The sequence below is a fragment of the Pongo abelii genome, chromosome 6 (genome assembly GCF_028885655.2).
Source record: "Pongo abelii isolate AG06213 chromosome 6, NHGRI_mPonAbe1-v2.0_pri, whole genome shotgun sequence".
Classification (NCBI taxonomy): Eukaryota; Metazoa; Chordata; class Mammalia; order Primates; family Hominidae; genus Pongo; species Pongo abelii.
Genome location: NC_071991.2, coordinates 102306697 through 102328816, shown reverse-complemented (window position 1 = coordinate 102328816; position 22120 = coordinate 102306697). Strand labels below are relative to the sequence as shown.

General features: G+C 44.2%; 1 protein-coding gene and 1 long non-coding RNA gene across 12 annotated transcripts in view; one reads left to right on the top strand and one right to left on the bottom strand.

The window, feature by feature from the left end:
• ATXN7L1 (ataxin 7 like 1) overlaps positions 1–2099 on the top strand; it is a 266375-nt gene extending 264276 nt beyond the window's left edge. For 5 of the 11 annotated variants that reach the window (XM_009235911.4, XM_054560605.2, XM_054560607.2 and 2 more), the window contains one exon: positions 1851–2099. In XM_009235911.4, coding sequence (XP_009234186.2) covers positions 1851–1892 — 42 coding nt within the window. In that variant the 3' untranslated portion in view covers positions 1893–2099. The remainder of the gene's footprint in view (positions 1–1850) is intronic. The other 6 variants (XM_024250039.3, XM_054560608.2, XM_054560606.2 and 3 more) reach the window with 3 other exon arrangements.
• A 1510-nt stretch (positions 2100–3609) lies between these two features.
• Positions 3610–17753, bottom strand: LOC129060672 (uncharacterized). The gene is made up of 5 exons (XR_008527564.1): positions 17546–17753; positions 14025–14105; positions 9322–9407; positions 7978–8111; positions 3610–4669 (listed from the first exon to the last, which is right to left on the bottom strand). It is a non-coding gene; the product is annotated as an uncharacterized LOC129060672 (long non-coding RNA).
• Between the last annotated feature and the right edge of the window lie 4367 nt (positions 17754–22120).

The following is a 22120-nucleotide window of genomic DNA, read 5'->3' as shown; positions in this document are numbered from 1 at the left end:
CTATAACCCCAGCACTTTGGGAGGCTGAGGCAGGAGGATGGTTTGAGCCCAGTAATTTGAGACCAGCCTAAGGAACATGGTGAGACCCTATCTCTGCAAAAATTTTAAATAGCCAGGCATGGTGGCAGCCTGTAGTCCCAGCTATTCAGGCAGCTGAGGCAGGAGAATCACTGAAGTCTGGGAGGTTGAGGCTGCAGTGAGCTGTGATTGCACCTTGCACTCCAGCCTGGGCAACAGAGCGAGATCCTATCTCAAAAAAAAATTTTTTTTACGCCAGGCATGGTGGCTTATGCCTGTAATCCCAGCACTTTGGGAGGCCAAGGCAGGCGGATCACGAGGTCAGGAGTTTGAGACTAGCCTTGCCCACATGGTGAAACCCCGTCTCTACTAAAAATGCAAAATTAGCCGGGCGTGGTGGTGCGCACCTGTAATCCCAGCTACTCAGGAGGCTGAGGCAGGAGAATCACTTGAACCCGGGAGGTGGAGGTTGCAGTGAGCCGAGATCGCACCATTGCACTCCAGCCTGGGCAATAGAGTGAGACTTTGTCTCAAAAAAAAAAAAAGAGGAGGGGGAGGCCTTGCCCATGGTGTCTGTCCATCAGCACTCTCTCAAAAGCCTCTGAGGAGCTGCAGCCACCATTCAGGATGCAGTTTCATGGCAGCAGTATTCAGGGTAGACTTAGTAGTTTTTATAAACTTGAGGTATAAGAGTAGTTGGTGTGTACACCTGTGATAAATGATTTTCTCAATGGAGTGTGTGCATATGTGTCTAGGGAGGACCAGGAAGGATTGGGGGGTGGGGTTTTGCCCCTTACACATGATTGGAAAATGTGTGGGTGTGCGTGTATATATAACCGTGTTGTTATGTTGCCTTAGATGTGCCGCATGTTTTGTAGACACCAAATAACAAAATAGCAACGTGTGTGTATTTTGCCCTTTGTGATTTTCCCACAAATCTTGGGTAGAGTTTGGGTAAAGATTATAGGGAAATGGTTTTTGTATCCCCAGGTCAGGGAGAGTCTCCTCACCATTTTCAGTCCTTTTTGTGCCAGAACACTTGCAGCCCGTCACGTGTGCTGGGGTGGGAAGGCACATTTATGCTCAGGCCATCAGCCTCTGTTGATGGGGCCTCTTGTAGAGGTTGTCATGTGTGCCTACAGACTACACTTCACCCTCACCAAACACAGCCTGCATGCGCCCATAGCTCTGGGTACACCTGCTGGGAACCCAAAATGCCAGCAATCAGCCCTGACAAACACAATAATGGCCACCACTTGTGTAGCACTCTCTGCCTGCAGAGAGAGGGCTACGTGTTGTGTCCTTTACACACACTACACACATTTAAACCTTTTCACAACCCTGTGAGGGACAAGATGATTACAGATGAAGATGGCTACACTAAGAAGCCAAGTAACTTGAACCCAAAATCTCTCTCTCCAAGGCCTCTGTGTTTAACCCAACACTAGAATCCTTCCTGAGATAATTTGCTGTGTCATCTGTAGGTTAGGTAGGAAAAGGTGAACTAATGGAGAACAAAAATGAAGGCATCAGTTATTCTGTCCACTCTCCCAAAGAGGACTCCCAGGAATGTCCGCGGCATTCGTCCTTGTGTTTTCCTCCACAGTGAGGACCTCTGTGACTGCCTTACATGCATGGATCCATCACCTCATTTGCTATTGGGTCCTTTAGATCCATCATCTCATTTGCTATTCCAGCTGCCCTTTGCTGGATATGGGAGGTGGGATATTGTCCTCTCTATTATAGATGAGAAAACTGAGGCTCCATCCTTGAATTCTCATGGGTAATCTCAACTGTATGGTTTTGAAACAAATTTTTCTTTTCTTTCCTAGAAGAACACAAACAGAACGGGCAGGATAAGGACTCTTCCATAACAAGACTATGAAGCCACTTCCACATCAATTCCGGGCCACCTAATCCCATCCCAGGAGGCCATGGGGAGGAGGAGGGAGGGGAGTGGGCTGGGGGGAGAGTCTGTTTTCTGTGCACTCCCTGTGACTCTGGCCTTTCTTCTTCTTTTTTTAATTGACCAATTTTTAGTTAAAAAGGCAAAAGAAGGTGAATTTGAGATTTACAGAAAACAGTTCCAGTGTTTGGTTTCCGCTGTCTTTCCTTTCATTTGCCATGTTTTTACATTCTTCCAAATTTGGGGTCACTCCCCTAGCTCCTGATGCTGCTACTGTACCATCCTTTTGCTCCAGCCATGAGAGCAGACATTGCAGAATGTTGGTTCCAGGTTGGCATGCTCTGAAGCTCTTGAACTTTAGCACAGGCAGAGCCCTTTTTCTTCCTGTCCTCTCCACCCGATCCCTTCCATCCCTACGTCTACCACTCTCTGGGTCCTCACTGGCCTTCAAAGGACCTGGCTCTCATAGAATCCCCTCAGGACTGCGTGCAGGGAGAGGGGGCTTTGCTGGGGAGGAGCTGGGAGTGGAGAGTTGGAGGGTGGGTGGGGTTCCCTCATCCAGTTTCCACAGCCCACCATGGCTGGAGCCAAATGCTAGAAGCAAGATTGAGAACAGTGGCCATTTAGTGATGTGGTTTACCTAATACCACTCTCCAGCTGTGCAGCTCAGAAAGGATAAACCAGTCAGGGACAGGGGCCAGAACAGGTTTGGGAAGGTGGCAGCAAGCAGAGCATGGTGGGTAGGAGATGATCCCTAAAAAAGACTGGAGATTGTGGTGGTCTGAGCTGGTCAGGAATCTGCAGAATCCCTTCCAGGGATCAGTGTGCCAGTGTCCACAGCAGGGTGAGCTAGGAGGGAGAAATCCCAGGAAAAAGGTCGTGAGAACCCAGAAAGCCACTCTATGAGGAGGCACGGTGACCACAGCTGCTAAAGGTTCTTAGGCTGCCTTCCTGGGCTAGGAAGAGCCCTCCAGGGAGAACTTCCACAAAAGGGTATGTGTCAAACCTTTTGTCAGAATAAATAATGGCATTTCCCACCCACCCCCATGCCCTGGGCCACAGGGACCTGGTGGGATCAGCACACCCATGGATCAGCTTTTGCTGTGTTAGAGACAGCCATCCCCATGAAGGAATGGTAAGGACAGCCGCTGCTCAGTGAAGAACAGCCATTTGGAACAGCCACTCCGGAGCCCTGCAGCCGTAGAACTATTCACACTGGAGTTTTAAAAGAAACAGCAATACCATAAGCTCTAGTAGGGAATCATAATCAGGAAAGGAATTCACAACATAAAATAGGTGTTCTGTGCTATTAATCTTGTAACTTTGCCTATGATATATAGCAGAGATACTGGGAGGTTTTGCTTCATCCTTAAATCAGAAATGAATGCTAGTTTCACAGCTGGGCAGAACCCTCATCCCCACCCCGAAGTTTTCCTTTTCTTTCTCGTTCCCCCAACCCAAAGATCAGACTACTGTTAAGTTTCACCACACAATTGGAATTGCAAAGACGGGAGGCAAATGGAGTGATTTTCATCAATGGAATTGCACTGACAGAGAGTGTTTCTTATAGGATTACTAAATTTTTTAATATAAAATGATTTTTTTAAAAATCAGGAGTTGATATTAAGTACCAGGACATTAGTTCGGATGATTTCATTTTTATTTCTACAGTGTTAAAAGTGCACTTATATGCTGGTTTATTTACGTCTTGGGAAAAGAGACTGCAAATTGAAGGGATGATTGTTACTTTTTCTTTTTTTAAAAAAAAAAGGTTAAGGAGATTTTAAAACTTATAAATGTTTAAGAAATTATAAACAAGGTTAGACCCTTTGAAAAAAGTTTAGAAGATATTCTTAAAGTAAATTTTTATAGTGTTAATTTTGTAATAATTTATGTTTTACTATATTACAGAGCTAACTGACCAGAATAGTTTCAGAAACAATATGAAACTTAGGAAAGTTTAAGCAATGTTTATATTTTTAAAATGTTCTTTGAATTATGTTTTTATTGTACATTTCTTCAGACTGAAAAGTATGTACATATCTTTGTTATTTTTGCACAATTTTGTCTTGTTCGGTTTCAGAGGTCTGTTGTTTTTTATAATTTATTTTGAGTTGTAAAACTTGCAGGAGTAAAAACAAAAAACAAAATCTCCGCAACAAAATAACCCTCTGATTTATAAACTCTTATGGTCAAAGAGGGAAAACAAAGGTTGAGAGATTACGTGGCTGCTTCTGAGAAATAATGTCTCAAGGACTAAAGGAGCAATTCAATAGGTTTAGACATTGTAGCTCTCTACATCTTGAATTGGAAGCTGGAATAAAGAGCCCCCCACCCCCACCCCCCCACCCTCATCGAATGCTGCTTACTTTGTCAAAAGACTGGCTATGACCAAGGTGAGGATATTTCTGGAAAACTGGGCAAAAAGGGAAAGCCCACGGTATTCTTCCTTTGCAGTCAACCACAGGTTTACTTTACAATGATGTATTAAAAACTTGCAGCTTGAAAAATGGAATGCAAATAAAAGGTTCTCTTTGGGTTTGTCTTAATGGAGTTAAACTGGAGCAGCCTATAAAACATTTTTAGGGTGATGTCCTCTGGGTCCTTCTGTTCTGCACACCCACTCAGTCTTCTCTCTCAGCCCCTTGACTGCACACACCCCTCTTTGCCTGAAGATCTCCTGACTTGTCGCCAGCCATAGAGGCTCGAAAGCTCTGGTTGTTAAGCATAACGCAATGCATAGACCTGTCAGCCATAAAAAAAAAAAAAAAAAAAAAAAAGCGACTTGGATAACTTGTATGCCTTCTTTTGTATCAATGTACCAATTGTAAATAATGCTGATCAACCTTTGTAGAGAATAGTTTATACAGCATATTCTATTATTGCTGATTCTCAGTGAACTCGTTTTAAAAAAGGAAAAAAAGAAATTTTCTATTTACATCTTATATTTTGTTATGCTGTCGGCCCATGGCACTTTAACAAAACTCTGTGGGTTTTACGTAGCTGGTCAGTCATGGGGTATATTAAATAACTGTTGTTGCACAGACAAGAATTTGCACCTGCTCATTTGTCCTTTCCTACTACCGATTTTAGAACCTTTTCCAGAAAAATTTTGAAGAAAGCATGTCCAATCATTCTAAACAAATGCCACACTTGTGGAGTGGGTTTCTTTTCTACAATCCATATTTTGTAACACTAAGTATTTTCCTTCTTCGTCCCACACCTCTATGTATTAGCACTATCAGATAGAGTTCATTCCATGCCTGTGATATTGTAAGCAGAATAAATGTCTAAAGTAGGTGTAAATAGTAAATTCTATGGCTTACAGTTTTAAAAGGAAAGAACAAACATGTATCTATTGATACTGCCATGGTTCCTCACCAGGCCTGGAAATATTCTCCAGTGAGCGATTGTATTTTTTTTTTTTTTTTGCTTTTTTTTTTTTTTTTTGTAACATGGCTTTGTAAATAAAATAATTTATATGTTTGTAAAACAAAGTCTTCGGGTTTTCATAAAATTTAAATTTTTGGTTTCTTTTTTTTTTTTTTTTTTTTTGCCGGGGGAGAAGGTATTCTCACCAGAAGAGCCTTTCTGCTAGACCTACGTTTGAGGCAGGAGACGACTGTGAGGAGAAGAGAAGACAGTGGATTCATTCAGCGAGTACTTAGAGAGCACCCTTTCTGTGCCTGTCCCTGAGCCAGGTGCTCTGTGCTCCGGGATGAGAAACACGATCCCAGCTGCTTTCTGGAAGCAACCCAGTGAGGAGGAAAGCAAATACACACATGATCAGATGTGTAATTACAGATTGTGGCAAATGCTATGGTGGAAAGAACTGAATTCTGCGAGAGAAAGTAACAGGAGAGACATTTAAGATGGAGAGGGGGCAGCTCTCAGGAAGTTCTCTCTGAAGAAGTGATGTGAAGGCAGAGATCACTTCTCGGAGCCTAAAGAGCGTCCATTGTGGACAGACCAGGGGCAGAGAGATGGACAGAGGGCAGGGACGAGGCCACAAAAGGCCTTCAGGGAGTTTGAATTTTGTGTCCGATTCAGTGGGAATCCTTGGAAGGGCTTTAAGGAGGGCCGCGGTACTGTGATCTGTTAAAAGGGCACTCTAGCCATTCTGTGGTGAATCAGTGGGAAGCTATTGCAAGAGACAAAGTGAAGGAGAACATCAGTGTGAGCGAAAGATGATGACAGTAGCTATAAATGAAAGTGTGTGCCAGCCTGGGCAATACAGGGAGACGCTGTCCCTAAAAAAAAATAGCCGGGCATGGTGGTGCACAGCTCTGATCCCAGCTATTTGGTGGGCTCAGGCGGGAGGATTGCTCGAGCTCGGGAGGTAGGTCAAGGTGTTACCAGTGGAAGGTATCAAAGTTACTGGTGGCAAACCCATACGGATCTACAGCAACCTCAGTTCTTGCCTCCTCAGAAGAAAGAATTCAACTGGGGCATAAGACAGAAGAAGAGATCGAGGCAAATTTAAGAGCAGGAGTGAAAGTTTATTAAAAAGCTCTACAGGCTGGGTGCAGTGTCTCATACCTGTAATCCCAACATTTCAGCAGGCCGAGGCAGGTGGATCACATGAGGTCAGGAGCTTGGGACCAGCCTGGCCAACATGGTAAAACGTCATCTCTACTAAAAATACAAAAAATGAGCTGGGCATGGTGGTGCACGCTTGTAATCCCAGCTACTTGGGAGGCTGGGGCAGGAGAAGCACTTGAACTCGGGAGGTGGAGGTTGCACCACTACACTCCAGCCTGGGTGAAGGAGTGAGAGACTGTTCCAAAAAAAAAAAAAAATTAGCCGGGCATGGTTGCACGTGCCTGTAATCCCAGCTAGGAGTCAGGAGGCTGAGGCACGAGAATCGCTTGAACCTGGGAAGCAGAGGTTGCAGTGAGCTGAGATCATGTCACTGCACACCAGCCTGGGCAACAGAGCAATACTCCATCTCAAAAAAAGAAAAGCTTTAGAGCAGTAAGGAAAGGAAAGAAGGAAAGTGCAACTTGGAAGTGGACCAAGCAGGCGACTTGAGAAACCAAGTGGGCAGCTTGATCTCTTGACTTGGGGGTTTTATCCATTGGCCTACTTCCAGGATCTTGCATTACTTCTCCCCACTGCTGAGATCTTACTGGGAAGTGGCAGATAGTTTCAGGTGTTTTCTATTAGGAGACTGCCGTTCCCTGGCACCGGCTGTGACCAATTATTACTTTAGCGAAACAGTTAACCACTGCCTGACCATGACCTGAGGGCCACCCAACTCTCCTGGTGTGTGGGGGGGGTGAGGGAGCTCTCTCCTGCCCTGCCCGTGCCTAATTAGCTGCCCACTGTAACAAAGGTTGCAATGAGCCGTGCTCACACCACTGTGCTCCGGCCTGGGCAACAGAGATCCCATCTCAAAAAAAAAAAAAAAAAAAAAAGAAATGGATTCAAGATATATGTATTTTAGATATGAAATTGATAAGAATTGTCTAGGTAGAGAATGACTCCCAAGTCTCTGGTAGAGCAATTAGTTTGGGTGGAGATGTCATTTCTTCAGATATGGAAAACCAAAGGGAGAAGAGGCTTTTTGAGGGGCTGGCAGCAGGAGTGTTTAGTGAAGATTGGAAGCAGGCCAGGCACGGTAGCTCACACCTGTGATACCAGCACTTTGGGAGGCCAAGGTGGGCAGATCACCTGAGGTCAGGAGTTCGAGATCAGCCTGGCCAACATGGTGAAACGTCATCTCTACTAAAAAAAAAAAATATTGTGATTACCTGAGAGAATGTAAAGGGAGAAGAGAAGAGAGATTGGGTAGAGCCAGAAAGCTGGCAGGGAACCCTAAGATGAAGCCCTTCAAAGCAAAGAGTGACCCCAGCAGAAAGTGGTTCCCTGAAAGCCAGGACTGTACATGTTTTGGGGAAGGAGCAGTTAGCTGAACCAAATGCTGCTGCAAAATGGAAGACAGGGATGGCGGCGTGTCTAGGGCTTAGCAACGTGGTGGTCATTGCTGAGTTATTAGTTTCCTAGGGTTATCATGACAAATGACCACAATGTGCTGGTTTAGAGCAACTTACATTTATTCTCCCGTGGTTCTGGAGACCAGAAGTCCAAAATCAAGGCGTCCGCAGGCTGCCTTCCCTCCCGAGGCTCCAGCAGAGAATCCTTCCTTGCCTCTTCCGGCTTCTGGTGACTGCTGTCCTTGGCTTCCCTGATTTAGAGGCACAACCCTCAAAACTGCTTCCACATTCACAGGGCCTTCTTCCCTGTTTCTCCCGTGTCTTAAATCTCCACGGCCTTTCTTTCACAAGGACACCTGTTATTGAACTTAAGGCCCACCCTAAATCCTAGATGATCTCATCTGGAGATGCCTAACATCTGCAAATTCTGTTTTTCCAAATAAGGTTGCACTGGCAGGGCCTGGGGTTTAGGACATATCTTTTGGGAGCCACTATTCAACATACCACAGTGGCCGCAGCAAAACAGGTATGACAGAGTAGTGTTGGCATGGGAGGGTGGAGCGTGGGCAAAGCCAAACTGGAGTGGTTTGGAGGGGGTGTGAGAGCTAAGCAAGGGAATTCCTTGTGTAGACAGACAAATTCTAAGGATCTTAGCACGAGGGAGGCTTTGGATTTTGTGTTTTGTTTTTCAAGGGAGGAGAGACCAGATTATAATCCATATGCTGGTAAGACTGAGGTAAATAGGAGAGGGAGAGGTTAAGAAAGCAAGAGAAAGAGGTGTGGTATGGTTAGGCTTTGTGTCCCCACACAAATCTCATCTTGAATTGTAATCTCCAGAATCCCCACGTGTTAAGGGAGAGACCAGGAGGAGGTAATTGAATCATGGAGACAGTTTCCCCCATGTGGTTCTCCTGATAGTGAGTGAGTTCTCACGAGATCTGATGGTTTTATAAGTGGCTCTTCCCTCCCAACCCCCGCCCCCCGCATTCGCTCGGCACGTTTCCTTCTTGCTGCCTTGTGAAGAATGTGTCTTGCTTACCCTTCGCCTTCCACCATGATTGTGAGTTTCCTGAGGCCTCCCCAGCCATGCTGAACTGTGAGTCAATTAAACCTCTTTCCTTTAGAAATTACCTAGTCCCAGGTAGTTCTTTATAACAGTATGAAAACAGACTCATACAGAGTGATTTAAAAGAGAGTTATCTGACTAAATCAAAAAAAAAAGAGAGAAGTCCTTGAGATGGCAGGAGTGAGGAGATGCTGGCCTTTGTAGAAAGAGGGACACCTCTAAAGCAATGGGGAGGAAGTCAGCTTATAGATTTAATGCTGGGAAGATGAGGGAATACCCAGCTGATGGCTTCCGTTTTCTGAGTGACCACGAGGCAAGATGAATGTGTATGAAAGCTTGGGAGAATTTTGAGAAAAGTAAAGAAAGAATTAAGGGCTGGGCTTAGTGGTTCACACCTGTAATCCTAGCACTTTGGGAGGCCAAGGCGGGTGGATTGCTTGAGTCCAGGAGTTCAAGACGGCAACATGGCGAAAACCCGTCTCTATAAAAGAAAATACAAAAATTAGCCAGGCATGGTGGCGGGTGCCTGCAGTCCCAGTGGGAGGATTCTTTGAGCCCAAGAGTTCAAGGCTGCAGTGAGCTATGATCAAGCCACGGCACTCCAGCCTGGGTGACAGAGCGAGACCCTGTCTCAAAAAAAAAAAAAAAAAGTAAAGAACTAAATTGCCAGACAGTGTTGAGCACATTTGAAATTCATGTCGAAGATCCTGACATGGAGAAGATCATTTTGGGGAGTAGTTGGAGTGCCCGAAGAGCAGAGCAAGGCCACTCGGAGCCAAAGATGTCAGGCAAACTAAGGCAGATTTTTTGCCATTTTGCTTCAGTCCCAAGTGAATATTTTCACTATGGTGCAGAACAGAAAACCAGAGGAAGCAGACTTGAAACTTGACACACAGTAGGCACATTGAATAAATGTTTGTAACATTGTATTGCCCACCATCACAAAACGGCAGTGTGGCACTTCCTGCACCAAGGACTTCTTTTGCCCACCAGTTCACTGATAGCCTTGTCTGTGGCTGGCAGTCCATCACCGTGCACAGGCCTGGAAAACATTAAGCTCTGTTGTGAAAGGGGCCTATACATTCTGGCTTTTTTTTTTTTTTTTTTTTCCCAAAGCCAGAACTCTGTGAAGCCTCTTTCAAAACTAGTCATAGGCCTAGAAAAACCAGAGGAAGCTGGAAGTGATCTTAACTCTAGAACCCTCTTCTACAGGTGAGACAGCTTATTTTTGTTTTCGTGGGGGGCTTTTTTTTTTTTTTTGAGACAGTGTCTCACTCTGTCACCCAGGCTAGCACAATCAGGGCTCACTGCAACCTCAACCTCCTAAGCTCAAGTGATCCTCCGGCCTCAGCTCACTGAGTAGCTGGGACCACAGGTGCATGCCACCACACCCAGCTAACATTTTGTATTTTTAGTAGAGATGGGGTTTCACCATGTTGCCCAGCCTGGTCTCGAACTCCTATACTTAAGCAATCCACCCTTCTTGGCCTCCCAAATGGCTGGGATTACAGGCATGAGCCACTATGCCTGGCCAAGACTGAGACAGTTTAAATGAGATACTAAGACCTCACAGCTGGCTGTTGGTCAAGCCCAATTGTTCTTTCAAAACAGTGCTCGTTCCATTGTACTTCATTTCCTCCTGTAGAAAGAAATTCTACCGGCCAGGCGCGGTGGCTCACACCTATAATCCCAGTGCTCTGGGAGGCCGAGGTGGGTGGATCACCTGAGGTCAGGAGTTCAAAACCAGCCTGGACAACATGGCAAAACCCCATCTCTACTAAAAACACAAAAATTAGCTGGGCCTGGTGGCATATGCCTGTAATCCCAGCTACTTGGGAGGCTGAGGCAGGAGAATCGCTTGAACTTGGGAGGCGGAGGTTGCAGTGAGCCGAGATCTTGCCACTGCACTCCAGCCTGAGTGACAGAGCAAGACTCTGTCTCAAAAAAAAAAAAAAGAAAACTCTACCCACAGACTGTTCTTCCTATACCACTATATTTCCATAAAGGTGTTTCAAAATTCGGTGTATCAGCCAGGCACACTGAATGGTGAAACCCCATCTCTACTAAAAACACAAAAACTAGCCAGACGTGGTATTGGGCACCTGTAATCCCAGCCATTTGGGAGGCTGAGGTAGGAGAATCACTTGAACCCAGGAGGCAGAGGTTGCAGTGAGCCAAGATTGCACTACTGTACTCCAGCCTGGGTGACAGGGTGAGACTCTGTCTCAAAAAAAAAAAAAAAAAAAAAAAAAAAATTCAATGTGTCCTCTAGTTGGTTTACTTAGGTTTTACTATACTTAAATATTTTTCTCCTTTTTGTTTTTTTCCATTAGGCAATAACCACTTGCCTAATAGATTATTTTTTGCTTTCTAATCTCATTGGGGCTATTCAGAGCAGCAGGTTTTAAGTATCCATGTTTCTAATAAAGTTCCCAGGAATGTATTTTAATAAGTTTCCTATTCATTACATCTTCATAAGCCATTCAACTAGAAAAGTAAATGAAAAAGATGCAAAGAAAGCTGAATGCCTCAAAAACCAAATCAATCCTATTCAAGAATGAATCACTGGAGAATCATTGTGGGAAGCTTGCAACAACTTGGAGGTGCTGCACTTATTGAGATAATTCAAAACTTGAATCTGATCTAAGGTCATTAACTTTAGGAAGGTTCTCCATTTTTCAAATGGTGGAACTTTTCTGGGTTTCCCCTTCAGCCATCAAATATTTTAGTAAATTTGTAAAGCAAACAGCATCATCACAAAAGTGTTTGCTTCCTTTGCAACCTGAACAAGTACTGAGAAAGCTGCTATTAAAATAGGAGCTTCTCCAGCATAGGCAACATGGTGAAACCCTGCCTATACCAAAAATACAAAAATTAGCCAGACTTGATGGGAGCCTGTAGTCCCAGCTACTCAGGAGGCTAGGGTGGAGAATGGTTCGAACCTGGGAGGTGGAGGTTGCCGTGAGCCAAGGTCACGCCACTGCACTCCAGCCTGAGCAACAGAGAGACCCTGTCTCAGAAAAAAAAGTAGCTGGGTGTGATGGCTCATGCCTGTAATCCAACACTTAGGGAGGCTGAAGTGGGTGGATCATTCATGGTCAGGAGTCTGAGACCAGCCTGGCCAACATAGTGAAACCATGTCTCTACTAAAAATACAAAAATTAGCTGGGCATGGTGGCACGTGTCTGTAGTCCCAGCTACCTCAGGAGGCTGAGGCACGAGAATCGCTTGAACCTGGGAGGCAGAGATTGCAGTGAACTGAGATCGCGCCACTGCACTCCAGCCTGGGCAACAGAGTGAGACTCCATCTCAAAAAAAAAAAAAAAAAAAAAAAAAAAAAAATATATATATATATATATATATATATAGGAGCTTCTAAAGTCTGTATTAGAATTTTCATTTTCTTTCAACCTACTTCACTTACCTTACTGATTTCATAGCCAACCTTTAGACCCCTTTGTACCCCAAAAATCTCTTCCATGTTCCCTAATCCAAACACGACTTGCAAGTTAGGGGAGGAGAGTAATAATTCTTGCATATTATTGGAATAGGGCAAAGCAGAGCCCCAGGGAACAGAAGGGCATGGGGAGGAAAATCTTGGGGATCCTGGAGCTTTTCTTTTGGAAAGAATCAGAGGCAGGTTTTTGTTTTCAATGTGTACACGTCTTTTGGTTCTGTGCAATTCAATAAACTGAGAACATTTTGACATGGGCTTGATGTTCCACATGAAGAGGACCAGCTGACTCTGCTGTAGGACAGACCCGGATAGAGAGCCTCCAAGTCCGTGCTCACCTTCCAGCACTGGGAGGATGTTCCTGCCAGGCCCATGCTGAGCCCAGCATTGTTTAACATTTTAATTAATGAATTGGCATTCAAAGTAACCTTGGTGAATTAAAGCCATGAATACAAACAGACGGATTTATAGAACAGTGGTTACCTTTGGGGGGCACAAGAGAGATTTCCGCAGTGCTGGAAATGCTCTGTATCTTGACCTGCGAGCTTGTTAAATGAATCTAATCATTTGTGAAATATTTATCAGGTTATATACTTAAGATACGTTCATTTTATTATGCACTCTTAAATTTGAAAGTTTATACACACACAAAAGGCAAATGGCAGACTTGGAGTGATAATTATCTTATCAGAAGAAGAAAGTTAAAGTAGTCTGAGGCGAATACTGATGAGAAGCCCATTTTCTCCTCCCATCTCCCAGAGGCAGTAGGTACCACAGAGGATGGGGTATAACAAGATGTTGAAAATGGAGAAGGGGGTTTGAAAGTCTCACATGAGGTTGTTGGACCCCCACAAGTCCCCTTCACCTATGCAGCCCAGTGGTGACTTCCCCCAGCCCCTAGCAGAGAACTGGAGGGTTATTTTCCGGAGAAATTAAATGGAACACTCAGAGGTTCGGGATTCAAGCATACCAGGCCTGTTTTTAAATTTTTAATTAAAAATTATAAAGCATTAAAAAATAAGTTACCAGCCAGGTGCGGTGGCTCATGCCTGTAATCCCAGCACTTTGGGAGGCTGAGGCGGGTGGATCACGAGGTCAGGAGATCGAGACCATCCTGGCTAACACGGTGAAACTCCGTCTCTACTAAAAATACAAAAATTAGCCAGGTGCGGTGGCGGGCTCCTGTAGTCCCACCTACTCGGGAGGCTGAGGCAGGAGAATGGCGTGAACCCGGGAGGCGGAGCTTGCAGTGAGCCAAGATCGCGCCACTGCACTGCACTCCAGCCTGGGCATCAGAGCGAGACTCCGTCTCAAAAAAAAAAAAAAAAAAAGAAGTTACCAGTTGCCTGGGCCGTACCATAATCCAGTTGAATCAGCATTTATAGAGGGAGTAGGAATCCAGGCATTTGTATTTAAATGCTCTTCAGGGAATTTAACATACCCTTAGAAAATAAATGAAAATAACGAAGCAAAAACATTTAAAAAAAATAGAGGCCAGGCACAGTGGCTCACACTTGTAATCCCAAAACTTTGAGAGGCTGAAGCAGGAGGATCACTTGAGACCAGGCAGGGCAACATAGCAAGACCTTGTCTATATTTTAAAAAAGAAAGAATAAATATAGGGGAGCTGTTAGATGATCTTACCTTCATGTTTACCAAAGTACAGTGTTTGGCCCTGTGCTTCGAAGCTTAAAGAGACTGGATGGATACAGGACCAGAGAAAAACTGAAAGTGATAAAAAATAATTACAGTGAAAAGTTGTGGAATATATTTCTCTGGAAATGGTTAAAAAGGGAATGCCTGGGATGTCTTTAAAAGCAATCTGCTTCAGGGAGATTTTGTATTGTAAAGCTTGGTGTGGATTACCATATGGGTTACATTGACATTCTGGGGCTTTTTCATTCCAAAAATATGTATATTTCATATTTCTGTGAACATCAAATTTGTCTTTAGAGATCACCTTAAAATTCTAAGAGGGAAGGACCTGGGCTGTCTTGTTCAGTGTTGTTCAGTTCCTAAATAGTGTGAGGCATACAGTTGGCATACAACAAATGATTGTTGAATGAACAATGAAGGAGCTAGTAGTGTGCTGGTAAATGTGAAACAACAGCTTTTGGGGGGTGAGAGGGAAAGCATCTGTGAATTTCTGTGACAGAAATATGCCCACCATGGCTAATATCAAGCTAGCAGCAGCCTGTCCTCACTGAACACAGAGCTGAAAAGAGACACCATCGATCCTCCTGAGGCTGTGCAAACCAGCTCCAGTATACTGCCGATTCTGTCCAATGCAGTAGACATGCTATGACCAGCAATACTATATTAATTCATGTTCGACTGTGTGAAATAATGTATCCCCTAGAGCCAACGATGAGAACTTGGCTGTCATTTGGAAGTGACCAACACTCAATACTAAAAATTTTACCATTTTTAACTTTTAACCATATTTCTGCTTGAAAAGGGTATTCAGGCAAAGTGATGTCTTAGTTTCAAAAATAATATATGAGTAACTATCTGTCTTTCTCGTATAAGTGATCCCCACTCTGTGGGCTATGCTCCAAATGTTTCATTTGCAGCCTAATATAATCTTCATTTAAATGTAAGATCAAGGGTGATTAGGTTGCAGGACAACCCATAAAGGCCCCATGATGCACCTGAAGTCTAATATCAATACGGTAGCATTTTGGGAAATGCATTCTCAGTTTCATCCAGGAAGACAGGATTGCGTGCCACCTGGCCATCATCCCAGCTATGAGAAAGTACACCCTTCCACCTCGCCATCTGCCAGGAGAGCAAAGACTTCTAGTCTGCACCCAGGGCAGACTCCCAGCTCTAAGCAGTACCGGCACTGCTCTGATATCAAGAAATGGGCTAAAGGGCCAGGATTCCCCTGGTGGTGGCAGTGGTGGTAAATAACGTTATCGATCATGTGTTTCACATTTTTTCTAATTTAATCCTCGAAATAACTCTGAGGTATGTAAGATGATTATCTCCATTTTACAGGTGAGAAAACCAAAGTTTAAAGAGATCAGGTAATTTGTTCAAGATCATAACAGCTAGTAAGTGGGGAAGCCTCTTGGGAAAGGGTCGTTGACTTCCCCATGTAACTTGTGTAAATAGGAGATCATCTGTGGTCAACTTTCGTATAAATAATATAGAAGATCAAAGAGTGTTCGTGTTCATACATTTTGTTCTGGGCTTCAATTTGGTGGTCCTAATTAAAGCTTAAACAGAACTAGCCAGTGTGATGGGAGCTAAATTTAGTCTCAGTTTATAATGTGATGTTCTGAAATTCAGAAGTAGCCTCAAAAATGAAACAGGAGAAAAAGAGTGCATGTAAAAACTGGTGAAATCCAAATAAGATCTATAGCTGAGTTAATAGCATTGCAGCAATGTCAATTTCCTGATTCTACAGTTATGAGATATTAGCATTGGGAGAAGCAAGTTTTTTAATGAAGTACTGTAAAGGGGTATCATAGGCCCATGATCCCAACCTTGTCCTGCCATCCTTCATACTGTGGCCACTCGATGTTTTCTACACTTTCATGTTTGGTAAAATGAATTTAGTGTTTTAAAATGTTTTAAGCATGTTTGCTTTTTTAGGTCCATGAAGAATGAGCAAAGGCTGGATATACTTTTTGAGTCCATCTTGTACTGCCTCAGATGTTAAATGTTATTTTACAAAGACTGAGATGGAACTTTTGAGATTTGAGTTCTAATAGTTGTCACTATTAGTCTATGTTCTTGGTTGGTTTTTTTTAACTTTAAAAATGCAGCTCACTGGCTGAGCTCAGTGGCTCATACCTGTAATCCCAGCACATTGGGAGGCGAATGTGGGTGGATCACCTGAGGTCAGGAGTTTGAGACCAGCCTGGCCAACATGGCACAACCCCATCTCTACCAAAAATACAAAATTATCTGGGTGTGGTGGCATACGCCTGTAGTCCCAGCTACTTGGGAGGCTGAAACAAGATAATCACTTGAACCCAGGAGGCGGAAGCTGCAGTAAGCTGAGATTGCACCACTGCACTCCTGCCTGGGCGAGACAGAGCGAGACTCCATCTCAAAAAAAAAAAAAAAAAAAAAGGCAGCTCACCAATGAAACAACTTGGTGAAAGTAAAATCACATTCTAAACTCATGTCTCCCTTATGATTTGCACAAGAATATTAAGCATATAATATCTTGCCTTCCTCTTACATTGCCACATAGAACCAACAGTCTATAGTTTTGAAAAAACACAACACAAGGCTGGGTGCAGTGGCTCACGCCTGTAATCCCAGCACTTAGGGAGGCTGAGGCAGAAAGATCACTTGAGACCAGAAGTTCAAGACAACCCTGAGCAACATACACTTCTATCTCTGCAAAAAAAAAAAAAAAAAAAAATTTAATTAGCCAGGCATGGTGGTGTTTTGGGAGGTCAAGGCTGCAGTGAGCTGTGATTGGACCATTGCACTCCAGCCTGGGTAACAGAGTGAGACCCTGGGACCAAAAAAAAACCTTACACCCACAAAATCTGAAATGTTACTCCAAAAACATAGGAAACCAAGCAGGACAGCCTATGGACATAGGCTATAGAGACTATAGGGATTTTTCTTTTCCTCTCATTTTAACAAGACTAAGATGATAATGGCAAACATTTAGTACATGCCTGGCACCATTTTAAGAGCTTTACATATATTGGTTCATTCGGTCCTGAAGACAACCCCTGTGAGGTAGATATATTATCCCCATTATATCCATGAGGAAACTGAGGCAGAGAATCTAGCTTTTTGCTCCAGGTGACACAGTTAATGGGCAGTGGTAAGACTGGGATTGGAAGTGACGCAGTGTGACTCCAAAGGCCATATGGCACACTGCCTGTTTTCTCAGGAAATTACCCTTTATATTTTTTTCCCCTCCTTTTTAATAGCAACCAAAACTCCTAGCTGAGCCATCTCTGACTTGTTCCTCGTTGAAACAAAAAATGGAGAGAGGAAATCAGGCCCCCGTCTGTTCTGGACACTCATGTCTCCTCACTTTCCCTCTTATACAATTCCCTCCCCGGCCAACACACACCCTGAGCTATAACTCAAGGCTGACAGGCAAACTGACAAGTCTACCTGACACTAAAGCCCAGTGTCTTTATGCTGGTGGTCCACACATAGGGTGACCAAGTGTTCCAGTTTACCTGGGATTTTTCCAGTTTTATCACTGAAAGTTTCATGGCACTGGAAACCCCTCCCTCCATAACAAATCAGGACAGTTGGTCACTCTATGCTCTAGAACCCTGCGGGGGAGCTGTTAATAAACTGATGGCTGAAACAGGCCCACACTCCTACTTTCAGAGCAAAGCAATTTTATCAGACTCTCTGGAGGAAGAGGGAGCAGACACTGCATTTTCCTTTTTTAAATTTCTTTCTCTTTTTTAGGCTAGTCAAATGAAGCAGTGGGATATGCTGCATTTTCAAAAAGCCTTCCCAGGAGACTGCAGTGTTTGTGCTGGGTCGAGAATCACAGTAAGTCTATACCAAGCATAAGCTGTGTACTCTCAGACTCTTGTGGACTCCTGATCAAACGCTGCCCAGCCCTTCGCCTCAACCCACCCAGTTTGGAGTAATGCAGGGACTCGGGTCTGGTTGTCCATTAGAATCATGTGGGAAGTTTTTAATGCTTATCAGCTTGGAAATGCAAAATGGTATAGCCACTCCAGAAAACAGTTTCTTAAGAAGTTAAACACATGGCCGGGCACAACGGCTCATGCCTGTAATCCCAGCAGCTTGGAAGGCCGAGGCAGGAGGACTGCTTGAGGCCAGGAGTTTGAGACTAGCCTGGGCAACATAACAAGACTCCATCTCTTAAAAAAAATTTTTTTTCAATTAGCCAGGTGTGGTGGCATGCGTCTGTACTCCTAGCTACCTGGGAGATTAAGGCAGGAGGATTCTTTGAGCCCAGGAGTTCAGTTCAAGGCCGCAGTGGGCCATAATTGTGCCACTGTACTCCAGCCTGAGCAACAGAGTGAGACCTTGTCTCTTAAATAAATAAATAAAAATAAAAAAAAAACCGGGCATGGTGGCTCACACCTGTAATCCCAGCACTTTTGGGAGGCCAAGACAGGCACATCACTTGAGTCCAGGAATTTAAGACCAGCCTGGGCAACACAGTGAGACCTAGTCTCTACCAAAAAAAAAAAAAAAATTAGCTGGGCATAGTGGCACACGCCTGTAGTCCCAGTTTCTTGGTAGGCTGAGCTGGGAGGATCACTTGAGTCCAGGAGGTCCAGGCTGCAGTGAGCCTTAATTACACCACTGCACTCCAGCCTGGATGACAGTGAGACTGTTAAAAAAAAAAAAAAAAAAAAAAAAAAAAAAGTATCAACCATCCAGCCATTCCACTCCTAGGTATTTCCCAGAGATAAATGAAATTGTATATCCATGTATATGAATATTCATAGTGGCTTTAGTTGCAATAGTCCAAAACTGAAAACAACCCAAATGTGCATCAACAGGTAAGGGGGTAAACAAATTCACATATATACATTCAGTGGAATCCTTCTCAGGAATAAAAATGAATGAAATATTAATACATGTAGCAACATGGATGAATCTCAAAAAATTATGTTGAGTGAAAGAAGCCAGACCAAAAAAAAAAAAAAAAAAGACTACATACTATGGTTCCATTTGCGAACAAATCTCTAGTTATGGGTAGTAGGTCAGTGGTTGCCTGGGGATGGGGTTGGGGAATGAATGTTCACTATCTTGCTGTAGTGATGATTTCATGGCTGTATACAAACTTACCACATAGAACATTTTAAAAATGTGCACTTTATCAAATGTTAATTATACCTCAACAAAGCTGTTAAAGCAAAAATAGCAAAACCACCAATGTCCCGGCCCCATCCCAGGAGATTGTATTTCATGGCCTGAAATGGGCACAGATATCAGTACTTTTTAAAGGCCCCCAGGTGGTTCTAAGTTGTTGCCCAGAGTGAGAACCACAGCATGAATGCCCCTACCCGGAGCCACCCTACAACCACTAAAAGAATTAGTCATAATATTAAGAGCGATGAGGAGGTGAAGGACAAGTTGTGGAAGGAGCAGCACTATGAGGATGCTGAAGATGATTCATTAAGCCCAGTTTGGTTTATTAACAGATGGCACCAACAAAGAATAGCTAACTCCACTAGGTGGCATCCAGACACTTCTCTTCAGCATGATTTCCAGGGCAATGGGAGATGCAGGGCACCATCTGAGTTGCGCTGAGAGAGTGCTGAGCACACAGTGTTGTTCCTCTGATGGAGAAAGGACCCAGCCTTGTTGGAAAATAAAACAACCAGAAACTTGGCAAGAGGTCAGCAGGGTCCGCTGTGTTCTCCTCAGCCTAACTTCATAGCCAGAGAAAATCAGATTATTGCAGTTTCAGTGTCATTTGAGGTTCCAGAGTACAAAGAGCAGAGCTATTCTGGGACCAAGTAACTCCTGAAGAGTAAGTAAATATGTTCTCAGCCAGGCGCAGTGGCTCCTACCTGCAATCCCAGCACTTGGGAGGCCTAGGTGGGAGGACTGATTGAGCCCAGGAGTTTGAGACTAGCCTGGGCAACATAGTGAAACCCCAACCCTTACAAGAAAGAAAAGAAAAATTAGCTGGGCATGGTGGTGCATGTCTGTAGTCACACCTATTCTAGAGGCTGAGGTAGGAAGATTGCTTGAGTTCAAGAGGTTGAGGCTGCAGTGAGTTGTGATCATACCACTGTACTCCAACCTGGGTGACAGAGCAAGACTCTGTCTCAATAGAAATAAAAAATAGGCCAGGTGTGGTGGCTCACACCTGTAATCCCAGCACTTTGGGAGGCCAAGGCGGGCAGATCACTTGAGCTTAGGAGTTTGAGACAAGTCTAGGCAATGGGGAGAAACCCCATCTCTACAAAAAAAATACAAAAATTAGCCGGGCTTGGTGGTGTATGCCTGTAGTCCCAGCTACTCAGGAGGCTGAGGCATGAGAATCATTTGAACCTGGAAGGCGGAGGTTGCAGTGAGCCGAGATGGTACCACTGCACTCCAGCCTGGGCGACAGAGCAAGACTGTCTCAGAAAAATCATATATGATGTTCTCAAGGAGAAGACCTAATGTCTTGTGCTTTATAGCACTGAGCAGAAACCACTGTATGCAGGGGACCAGGACTTTGTCTTCTCTCCCTTATTAAGGAATGTTCCTTACATTTTTTCCACTTTGTTTTGTTGAGGCCACACTGGCCTTGGGCAAGTCGAAGGATATCATGACAGCAGACGTAAAGCAGCCCCCTCTGTCTGCTGTGACTCACATCCTCCTCCCCAGGCCTGTGGTCTCCTGCTTCTCATAGTTACTGTCACCGCTGCAGGCTCCCCCTCCATTTCTCATCCCTGTTGTCATCGCCGGGACTCTGCTGTACTGGCCGCTAAGCAGAGCCAGAGCCACTTTCCCAAGCGATCATACAGCTTTGGTCAACCCTGCAGGATCAAGCACTTAGCCAGAATTTGAAGGAGGGGTGCATAATTTGGGTCTTCCTGTTTATGCTTTACTCTCCCTTCTACCACTGAAAGTAAAGCAAGTCCCCAGAGGAGTGGATCAAAAACAAAACAAAACAAAAAAAAAATACAAAAACCACTGAAGAATAACATCCACATCAGTAGTTTTCAAACTCTCCCTGGAACCCATCGGGAACCAGGCTTCAGAGAGGGCCCTGGGATCCACAGGCACCAGAGCAATGCATCAACTTTGTCAGCTGAGTTCTGTCCCTGCGTCAGAGCTCCCCAGGCTCCAGTTAACTGTCACTATGATCACACAGGCAGCCAGCCATGCTTCTGTAAAAAAGATACAAAGCAAGGGAGCTTAGAAAATGTGATCTTGCCGCTGGGCGTGGCGGCTCATGCCTGTAATCCCAGCACTTAGGGAGGCTGAGGCTGGCAGATCACCTGAGGTCAGGAGTTCAAGACCAGCCTGGCCAATATGGTGAAACCCCATCTCTACAAAAATACAAAAATTAGCTGGGCATGATGGCAGGTGCCTGTAATCCCAGATACTTGGGAGGCTGAGGTGGGAAAATCACTTGAAACTGGGAGGAGGAAGATGCACCATTGCACTCCAGCCTGGGTGACAGAGAGACTCAGTCTCAAAAAAAAAAAAAAAAAAAAAACCAGAAAATGTGACGTTATTCTATGTGAATTCCAGTGTAGTGCTCTTTTATCTGTTGTATATGTATTTGTGGACAGGGGTAATGGGAAGAGAGTCCACATATGATTTTTTTTTAAGTATTCTGCTATTAAAAAGTTTGTAGAACAGTCTCCAACATCCTTCTGAAAAACCCTTCTTACAAACCCAAGCCAGTGGTGCAGATTTGGGCACATAGTTTTGTTTGTTTGTTTTGTTTTCTTTTCTTTCTGAGACACAGTCTTGCTCTGTTGCCCAGCCTGGAGTACAGTGGCACAATCTCAGCTCACTGCAACCTCCACCTCCCAGGTTCAAGCGATTCTCATGACTCAGCTTCCCAAGTAGCTGGGGCTACAGGTGTGTACCACCACAGCTGGCTAATTTTTGTATTTTGTATTTTTTGTATTTTTTTGTATTTTTGTATTGTATTTTTAGATGGGGTTTTGCATGTTGGCTAAGTGATAGCAACAGGAGGCAGCCAAATGCTTGGGCAGATAGGGGTAAGTCAATTGTGAAACCCCACCTCCAAGCCAAAGACAGTTTAAATCCTGAAAGCCAAGCTACAGGTTGAATCCTCAGAC